General features: G+C 53.1%; 1 protein-coding gene across 1 annotated transcript; it reads right to left on the bottom strand.

Annotated features, from left to right (window-relative positions):
* Positions 1-4,994: 4,994 nt before the first annotated feature.
* DIRAS3 (DIRAS family GTPase 3) lies at positions 4,995-7,149 on the bottom strand. The gene is made up of 2 exons (XM_038145077.1): positions 6,254-7,149; positions 4,995-6,099 (listed from the first exon to the last, which is right to left on the bottom strand). Exon 2 carries the CDS (start codon positions 6,012-6,014, stop codon positions 5,418-5,420), a length of 597 nt encoding a protein of 198 aa, XP_038001005.1. The 5' UTR covers positions 6,015-6,099; positions 6,254-7,149; the 3' UTR covers positions 4,995-5,417.
* Positions 7,150-10,376: the final 3,227 nt, after the last annotated feature.

Here is a 10,376-nt window from a genome sequence, read left to right as displayed (position 1 = left end):
ATCCTTAGGTATTTTTAGTCTGAAAGGCACAAATGCATCACTGAGCTATGAAAGGAAAGCTCCCTGCTGCTCTCCATGCCAGGGGCTGCGGAGCCCTGCTCTGCCTGCTTTGGAGCAGGTACCTGTGGGCACCTGCATCCAGGTGGAGGAATCCCACGTCCCTTTAGCTGGAGGAGACATCGCTGGCAGGGACACCTTCCCCTATCCCAGGCTGCTCCAAGCCCTGTCCAAGCTGGCCTTGGACACTTCCAGGGATCCAGGGACAGCCACAGCTTCTTTGGGCAACCCGTGCCAGAGTCTCACCACCCTCACAGGGAAGAATTCCCTTCCCAATATCTCATCCAAACCTGCTCTTCTTCAGTTTAAGTCCGATCCCCCTTGCGAAAAGCCCCTCTCACAGCAGAGCAGCTGCATTTGCCCTGTGCTCAAGGCTTGGAGCAAGTTCTCAACAGAGGCTGCCCAGAAGAGATGAGCTCTGGTGGGACCCCACGCCCCCCTTCCCACCCGGACAGGAGCTGAGGGCAACGGGAGGAGCAGTTGGGATGGTTGGGTTGGAAAACTGGATCTGTGCTAATCCAGGAAAACACAATCATTCCTTTCCCTCTAGTGTTCAGACTTGCTGGAAGTGTGAAGAGGACAAAGAGCAGCAGATGGGACAGAGGCAGCCACCCAGGCCAGACCCTGTTCCAGCTCCAGTGCAAGGTTCAGCTCCACACCACGGGACCGTGAACAAACCCAGCCGAGCCACGGCAATGCTGGGCTCCCCTCCTTCCTCTGCTCCTCCATCCTTTTTGCATTGTTAAACGTACTCCCATCTAACAGGATTTTATGTCACGGTGTTTCCCCAAAGTGGGAAAAAGGAAACAAGTAGGGGTGGAAGGTCTAGCCTGGCACGCAGCAACACCTTTAAGCGGGAGGTTGCTACGCTGCCGTTGGTCTGGAGCCTCTTTAGCATTTTCATTAGCTCTCCAAAGCTTTTGATGTCCCTTATTTAGGACACAGACACTGAGGAGGAGGCAGGCGATGATTAAGACGAGCTTTTACTCTTCTGGAGCGCGCCGCGTACCTCGTGGCTACGGACCCTGCATATAAAGCAATATTGCTTATTATTCCGAGCTGTTTGTTCCATTAATCATGAGCCTGCTTTGCTCTGGGAAGAGGAATTGGAATACAGCAATATTCTGTCTGCTTGTTTTTAAAATACATGTGTGGGTGGACACTCCAGCTACTGCTCACATTTTTCTCTCGCAAGAAGAGCTGTTCGTGATTCTCCTCCCCAGTGTTTTCTCCTGACACTGATTTTGTTCGTCCAACTTGGGAAGGGAACTGCCTCGAGCCTGTCAACGAGTGTTGTATGGAAATAAGGAGTACTGACTGAGAAATTCAGCACCGCAGAGAGGAAAAGGATTTCTTCATGGAAAGGGTGGACATTGGAATGGGCTGCCCGGGGAGGTGGTGGAGTCCCCATCCAAGGAAGGGGTAGATGTGACACTCAGTGTCCTGGGCTGGGTGACAAGGGAGGGATTTGGCATACATTGGACTTCGTGGTCTTGGAGAGCTTTTCCGACCTCAATGATTCCACAATTCTGTGGTTCAGTTCAAAGTCACTCAGTGCCCTCACGGTCCCAGCCTTCACCAGCCACCCAGGCAACAGCAGGCCTGGGGATTCCTTCAGGATATCCCAGAGGGAATTTTCAGTGTCCAACTCGTGATCCTGAGAAGACACCATGGAGCCATTAAAAGCAACTCAACAAGTTGTGTCAGCATCTTCTACGACCTTGTCTCGCCACATTTGACCTCATTAAGAACCTTCCAGAAAACCAGAGAGTTCTGGGGTAGAACAAAATGGAAAAGGAAATAAAACAACCAACTTGAGCATTATTAGTGAGCTCCCATCCAGCTCTCCAGACACGGACAATGTGTCAGGGCACGTCTCCAAGCTGAAAGGTTTACAGGATGCATAAACAGCTCCATAAAACAAACGTTGTCACCAGCTCCTGGAAAAGCACTGCTGGAAACAGCAGGTAAGGCCAGAGGAGCTCCAGACAGCAGAGCTGCTTCTTCATTGCTGACAGATGGCTTCACCTGAATGTCCTTCATCAAAAAATCAACTGAAAAAACTACAGGTCTGTTGTTTTTCTAACCTGCACTTATTCAGTCCTTCCAATATATACCCTCACTCCAAAACACAGCATCCACTCCAAGGAAAGGAATTTCCCTTCCTATAAGAACGATAGATTGCACACACACAAGCCAGGTTAGTCCAGTTCATATGGAAACAGCCAATTATGTAATTTATTTATTAATACAGTTTTAATTTACAGTACAATTGAGCTGCACACCCAAGACATTGATTATTTACAGAGCATGAAAGGCAGACACAGCAGGTGCCCCTTGTTCCCCGGCTGGTTGGGGTTTCTAAACTGGGACACCCCCAGGAGCACCCCGGCATCTCCATTGCCACACAGTCTTGGTCTCATGGCAACCAAGGGAAGCTTCAAACCATGGAATTGTTTAGGTTGGAAAAATCCACTAAGATGATCCAGTTGAATCATTCCCCCAGCACTGCCAAGGCCACCCCTGACCCGTGGCATCCACAGCCCCTCCAGGGATGGGGACTCCACCCCTGCCCTGGGCAGTTCCAATCCCTGAGCACCCTTCCCATGGGGAAATTCCTGCTGTGCCCACCCTGAGCTGCCCTGGCCCAGCCTGGGGCCGTTCCCTCTGCTCCTGTCCCTGTTCCCTGGAGCACAGCCCGACCCCCCCGGCTGTCCCCTCCTGGCAGGAGCTGTGCAGAGCCACAAGGGCCCCCTGAGCCTCCTTTGCTCCAGGCTGAGCCCCTTCCCAGCTCCCTCGGGGATTCTCCCGGGTGCAGGAATGCCTGAGCCTGTTTTGTTCCAATGGATTGTTGCTCTGACAGATCCCAGCCCTCGGAGACCTCCACACCCCGCGCAGGGAACACACAGCAGCGCTAATGACACATTCCAGAACATCCTGGCTGTGTGAGTAATTGCGGATCCTTTGCACAGGCATCTCCATGAAGGCAGTGGGAGTTGTGGAGACATTATTAGGTCTCCTGACATTTTAAAAAGGCTTAGACAGAAAACTTCATCGAGGGGTTTCAAAGGCTGCAATGGAACTGAAATAGTTTTTGTAATAATAACCAAACAACCCACGAGGAGCTTTGTGTAACTGCTTGGACATGAGAGAGCAGAGGGAGAAAATCCATGCACAAAGCCAGAGAGGAGAAAGGAAGAGTCATGTCCAAGCAAAGCCATCAGGGCTGCTCCCACAGGCCCCTGGCCACCCCAGGAGAGGTCACACACAGGGGACACCAGCCAGCAGCACAGGTCCAGCCCTGGGAGCTTGGTGGTCCCTTCTCCAATAGGGAAAATCAGGAGCAGAGCCTCTGGGCTGATTTTGGCAAGTGAGCATTACCTTTCGGACAGCTCCAAACCCTCCTGCAGAAGTTGGGTTTCTGAAATCATATGTTTTTCTTCTGAATCTAATGGTGTGAGGGCTCCAGATGAAAGCGGGGCAAACTCCCCTGGCACACGTGGAGCCATCTGACCCCATGAGTGTGTAGGGACAGCCTAAGGAGACTGGAAAAGCTGCTCAGAGACAGCAAGGGGACAAGGGAGCGTCAGCTGCCAAGAGTTGTTCAAATCTGAAATATTCACGTGGATACAAATGTCATGGGTTTGTGTAAGAGCCTGCAACGTGAACAAAGATGTCTGGGGAAAAAGGCCCTTCTGCAGCACCTTCCACTGAAACCCAGGCTGGTTTGGGTTGGGAGGGACCTCAAAGCCCATCCCACGCCACCCCTGCCCTCTCAGGGACACTTTCCACTGTCCCAGGTTGCTCCAAGCCCTGTCCACCCTAGCCTTGGAGACTGCCAGAGATCCAGGGGCAGCCAAAGATTCTGTGGGAATTCCTGTGCCAGGGCCTCCCCACCCTCCCAGGAACAATTCCCAATTCCCAATATCCCGTGCATCCCTGCCCTCTGGCAGGGGGAAGCCATTCCCCCTTGTCCTGGCTCTCCAGGCCCCCATATTTCTCACAGGCTCCCCTCAGGTCATTCTCGACACAAATACTTTCACAGAAAGAGCCTGAATGCCTCCGGCACCTCCTGTTCCATATCGTGTTCACCTTCAGCAATGAATTCACTTCCCCAGAAAAGTGCTATAAAAAGCAGCAATGCCTCTCCTCCCGTGTCTCATGTGTCAAGACCACGTTGCTGTGTAAAAATCAAACCTACGGTGCAGCACTGAGGTCTTACAGTCTTGTGCTTGGGCTAAAACACACCCCAAATAGGAGACAGAATCATGGAATTACCTAGCTTTGAAAAGCCCTCTAAGACCATGAAGCTCAACTGCTCCCCGGCACTGACCCACATCCCCAAGTGCCACATCCACATTTAAATCCCTCCAGTCCCTTCCTTCACGTGAAGTGTCTGCCAAAAGTTCTCATCAGAGGGGGGTTTGCTTCCAGGCGTAGCTGCTCCTTCCCCAGGCAGTGTTGTCTGAGCTGATCCAGGTCTCAGCTAAACCCTGGGTAACTTGGATGGAGGGGGGAAAACAGACATCTGATAGAATTCCAGGAAGGCTGGGAAAAAGGAGCTCCAGACAGCAAAACCAGGGTGATGGCTGGGCAAGGAGAAGATAAGCAGCTTCTACATCAATGGGCACTCAGAACCTCCCAGTTACCCTCATCAGGAGGCAGCTCCTGCTCAAGGACACCAAGGATCACTCCTGGACTGGGAGTGAGAGCACGTGGAAAATCCTGCCTCAGTGAACAGAGGAAGCTGGGAATGACAAAGTGAAGCAGGAATGAAAGCCTGATTTGAGACAGCTGTAATCACTCCCAGAATGGCACAAGTCTCAGGAATTGCACAGCACACAGGAAAACTTCGCTTCTGCCATGCAAAAACTGCAGCTTGGGTGGGCAAGCCAGTCTGTCAACCAAAAATTTAGGCATGCAGAGCCACACACATGTTCATTTTTAGAGCAAATGCCTCACTTTGTTACAGATTTGCTCTGGTCAATAGATTCCTGAAAACAATTTGACTCTACACATTATAGATTATTTCCTCTGAGTTAACAGGCTGGAGATGTTTAAAAACTGGCATGAATAGAGAGGTTTGTTCTGAGAGACATTTTTTCCCCTCTGGAAAACTTCTTACATTAAAAACTTCTAGTCATAGGTAATTGCTAACATGGAACATTTATTGGTTTAAAAAAATAAACATGCAGAAGCCATCCTCCTTAAAAACAACACATACAATTACCCAGCAGGGATTTTAGAGGAAAGCAACAACCCCGCAAGGCGTGGATTCCTCCAAAATCTCCAGCAGAAATGTGTTTTCTGTGGGAGTCCACGCTCCAGCTGTGCCGTGCAGCAAGTCCAGCCAAAGGCAATCACATTACAGAGCATTTGCCTTGCAGTTTATCTTTCTTTTTCTGCTGTTTGGATTTCTTTCCATCCACCTGGAGACTGATAGTTCTCCTCTGCTCCAGATTCAAGAGCTCCTGGAAGAGCTCCTGCACGTTGTAGTTCATTTTGGCTGACGTCTCCATGAAGGCACACTTCCACTTGCTGGCCAGCGCCTGCCCCTCGCTGGCATCCAGCTCCCTCTGCGTGTCGTCACTTTTGTTCCCCACCAACATTATCGGGATTTTCTGGATGTCGCCTTTGATCTGACAAATCTCTTCGAAGATGGGGTGAAGATCTTCCATGGACTGCCTGCTGGTGACGGAGTACACCAAGATGAAGGCATGCCCTTTGGATATGGAGAGCCGCTGCATGGCAGGGAACTGATGGCTGCCCGTGGTGTCCGTGATCTGCAGGGTGCAGATGCTCTTGTCGCAGCTGATCACCTGCCGGTACGTATCCTCGATGGTGGGGATGTAGGTTTCCCTGAAAGTGCCCCTCACAAAGCGCAGGACCAGGGAGCTTTTGCCGACCCCCGCTGCTCCGAACACCACCACCCTGTAATCATTGCTCTGCTCAGGCATGTTCGCTGCGCCGAGACGGGAGGGGAGGTTTTCACACAAAAAGCCCGAGTTCCACCAAGTTTACACACCCCTGTGCAGCGGTGGGCTGTGGAGAGGGAGTGGGGAAAGGGTGCGTTATTGAAATCAGCAATTAATAAATCACTCCCAGCCTTGTGCCGTGGAATAAACCACTGTTCCTCCCTACCCCAGCCACGCAGCCCATGCACGTTCAACGCAACGAGACGAGAATAAGAATTCACCTGCAGCCATCAGCTCCACCGAGCAGCGAAACGGGGCTGAAACCGCCTGGCAGCCGCGGGGAAGAGGTATTCCGGCTCCAGGGAAGCCGTGCTCCAGCCCCGGGAAAGCCGCGCTCAGCCCCCGGGAAGGCGTGTTCCAGCCCCGGGAAGCGGCACCACCCTCGCTCGGAGCGCCGCCGCCGCCGCGGCAGGGGCGGGGAGGCTCCGTGCCTTGGTAAATCCAGCCTTCCACTCAACCGCCCCGTGGAAATAAATAAATAATCACCCGACCGCCTGGATTAAAGCCGCTGCGGCCGAGCTCTGCTGCTCCGTCCCTCGCTCCGCGCACAAAGGCGAGTCTCGCCCGCCCTCAGCCCCCGCTCCGCAGCCCCCCAGGAACTGCCGGGCTCTGCCGTCTTTCATCCACCCTGCGCATCTCCCAGCTTAACTTTAGGGCTGATTTAATTTAAAAACTTCAAATCTGGGTCAGATTTTCGCCCCCACTGGCATTGAGCGGGGCAGGGATGCCCTGAGCAGCTTCTCAGCCCTTCCCCGGGTGAGCCACCGAGCCCTGGGGCCACGGCCAGCAAGGTCCACTCAGGACTTTATCCGTGTAATCCCTTCCAACTCGGGATATTCTGTGATTCCATTGTTTGGCTTGCCTCCCTCACACCGCCGGATGAAATAAGAGTAGTTGTGTGTCACAATCACAAGCCGTCTTTCTTTTTCCTCGTTTATTAGGAATTTCCCCCAACGCAGTCTCTCGAAACGCCCTCATGCGGGGACACCGGTGCTCGCACCACCAGGAGCCTGACAGGGGCAGGCGGCCGTGTGTCCCCGCTGTTCCACCTCCGGCATGGCCGGGGAGCAGAGCTACCCCCGACTCTTCTCGGCCGCCGCCCCGGGCCCGGCTCTGCCCTCACGGCCCCTTCCCGCCCCGGGCTGGGCTCTGCCCTCACGGTCCGATCCCGCCCCGGGCTCGGCTCTGCCCTCACGGCCCCTTCCCGCCCCGGGCTGGGTTCTCCCCTCATGGCCCCTTCCCGCCCCGGGTCGGCTCTGCCCTCACGGCCCCTTCCCGCCCCGGGCTGGGCTCGGCTCTCCCCTCATAGCTCGTTCCCGCCCCGGGCTGGGCTCTCCCCTCACGGTCCGTTCCCGCCCTGGGCTCGGCTCTGCCCTCACGGTCCCTTCCACTCCGAGCTCGGCTCTCCCCTCACAGCCCCTTCCCGCCCCGGGCCCGGCTCTGCCCTCACGGCCCCTTCCCGCCCATGGGTTCCCCGGGCCCGGCTCTGCCCTCACGGCCCCTTCCCGCCCATGGGTTCCCCGGGCCCGGCTCTGCCCTCACGGCCCCTTCCCGCCCATGGGTTCCCCGGGCCCGGCTCTGCCCTCACGGCCCCTTCCCGCCCCTTCCCGCCCGCGCGTTCCCGCCCAGGCACCGCCCGCCCTCACGCCCCAAAATGGCCGTCGGCCTCTGAGGGGATCGGTGCGAAATCAATGCATTTTACGAAGTGTTTCTGTTTGTGGGTCATCTACGTTGCAAAATGTGGGATGTGTAAAATTTCCTAAAGAAAGGATGGTTTTTTGATGTTTGGTCTTCGTATACTTTCAAGCCTAATCAACAAAAAGTGAGACTGAATCTGTGAAACAGCAGCCAACAAGCTCTAAGTGATGCCCGTGTATTAAGAAAACAAATGGATTGTTGGTAGAATTGGTAAGGTTAGGGCTGGACACGTTTCTCTGCTCTCAGACCTGGGGGAGTTGAACAAAGCTTGGGAAGAAGGATGAACCATTGATAGTGGGCACAGGGAATGCAGGATTTATGGACCACAAGGACATCTGGCAGAACTCCCAAGATGAGGGAGAAATTCATAAAAACAACTCAGTAACTGTGCTGAAATCAGCACTTGCGGAGGAACACTTCCCGCTCCTTCCCCAAGCTCATTCTTCCCAAACCATTTGTGGTTTTCCGGGTTATCATTTCTTATTTCTCTGATCCTTGTTGCGTTTCTAACGCTGTGGTATTCTCCTATTATAAATCCACTTCTATCAGCCTTGTAATGCTTCTATCCCAGACCACCAAAAAGTATCTCTTTAGATCTATTTCATACTGCCGTAGAGATTTTTCGTCTAACACAAAAAACCCCCAAAACAAACAAACAAACAAAAAAACCCCAGAGGAGTTTCAATCTCGACATGAGACTGAAATACCTGGGATAGAACTTGGACCAAATCCATCCCCACACAAGGGGAACTAAACCTGAGACCTTAAAAAAGAAATGGCCTCTCTAAAACCAGGTGCCCATTTGTACTGAGATGCTTTGAAAGTTCCTGTCTGAATTAATAATGATAATAATGAAAATAGGGGAGTAAAGCAGAACTGTGAAAATCAACATTAGTGTGGTTAACATGGTGGTCACCTTTCTTTTGCTGTAGAAAATTCCTGTTCATCTTACATCTGCTTTTATAGTTCCAGTCTCTCCAGGCAGGATGACTTGCCTGTGGCGAGCCTCATGACCTGCAAGCCATTCACTTTGCCTGAATCCCATCATTACTGGGGATTTTCAGAACAGATTTACAAACCATCATTTCTGGTGTTTATGGGGTATTTCTAAACCTTCCTGTCTGGTGTTTATGAGGTATTTATTAGCCACAATGAAATGCTGGCTAGGAATGAGTAGCTAATTCGCTCTCTGTGCTAGCCACTTTTGATCAGTTATCACATTTGCAGATATTTTCCAAGCTTTCCAATGGCTCTTTCTAAGAGGTGTTTTATTTAAACCTCCAGATCTAAAGCCTGAAGCAGGGATTGATTTCCTATAATAGGCTCTGACAAGGGAAGAACTCTAAGAGCTCTTGCACAGTGTGGTGTCAGGTGCTAAGTGGGAAGCAGACCCGTGACACGTCCATGTGCCCACCACAGATCAAAACCTTCCAAAAATAAATCTGTTGCTGCTCGTTGCTTATTTTACCCCAAAAAGGGCTCTGACGCTGTCCTGTTGTCGAGAGCAGGTGACTGTCATTAGAACCAGAACTGGAGCTCCTCTTGTGCGGCTCCCTCTCCTGCCATTCTGTCCCCAGCAGTGCGCCCCGTCCTTCACTGCCATCCTAACAAAATCCCAGAAAACGCCTTTGGGCTGCAGGGTTTGGGGTGGGAGAGGGGATGCCTTTCAGTGTCCCGCAACACATGAATTGTTTGGGGGCTGCTGGAAGCGGGTTTAAACCCCGGCAGCTGCCTCTGCCCAGCCAGTGCTGACAGTCTCAGGTGGCTTTTCCCATCCCCGCCTGTTCTCGTTGTGCCCCTGTGCAGCCACCGGACACAGCAAGCTCCCGGGACAGCCCGGACCCCGAGCAGCACCGTGCAGGCAGTTGTGGCTCCCTGACATCACCGAATTCCCATATTTCATTGCCGAGGGATCGCTGTGTGTGCTCAGTCCAGCCCGGAGCCGGGTTCTGGTGGCAGCAGGTGGCAGCAGAGCCCTGCCAGGGCAGGATGCGCCCGGGAAAGGAGCGTGTGCGAGGGGCTGGCGGTGCTACAGGCTCTGAAATCTCATTTATTCGCTCTTTTGATACTCCGTAGGTCCCAAAGAGCCGCCCTGCCTGTGGCCCGGCTGGAGCCAGCGCAGGCTGCTGGGGAACGGAGCCACGGGCTCTGCCTAAAGCTCACACCCGGGCCCCAGCTCAGGTGCTGATTTATCAGGGCAGCCCCTCCTGCAAGGCTTTTGATACTGAACTTCATCTGTTTTCATCAAATTTCCCACTGCTCCCTGAGTGCAAGTCCAAGAATTATGGCATTATTGAGGTTGGAAAAGCCCTCTCAGACCACTGATCCAGTCATTCCCCCAGCACTGCCAAGGCCACTACTGCCCCGTGTCCCCAAGTGCCACATCCACACGCCTTTCAAATCTCTCCAGGGATGGGGACTCCACCCCTGCCCTGGGCAGCTGTGCCAGGGCTGAGGAACCCTTTCCATGAAAAAATTTTCCCAAATACCCAGTCTAAACCTCCCCTGGCACGACCTGAGGCTGTTTCCTGTAGTCCTGTCACTTGTTCCCTGGGAGAAGACACCGACACTTTTTAAAAATGTATTTTCCCTGGATTATAGACAGCAAGACAACATGGGGAGAGCAGGCTCCAAGCAGCGGGCAGC

The sequence above is a fragment of the Motacilla alba genome, chromosome 8, assembly GCF_015832195.1.
Source record: "Motacilla alba alba isolate MOTALB_02 chromosome 8, Motacilla_alba_V1.0_pri, whole genome shotgun sequence".
Taxonomy (NCBI): Eukaryota; Metazoa; Chordata; class Aves; order Passeriformes; family Motacillidae; genus Motacilla; species Motacilla alba.
The sequence above is the reverse complement of the archived record's forward strand: the minus strand, read 5'-3'. Positions and strand labels throughout refer to the sequence as shown.

Coding starts and splice junctions, on each gene's coding strand:
- DIRAS3 (XM_038145077.1), bottom strand. CDS start 6,014: ATGCCTGAGCAGAGCAATGATTACAGGGTGGTGGTGTTCGGAGCAGCG.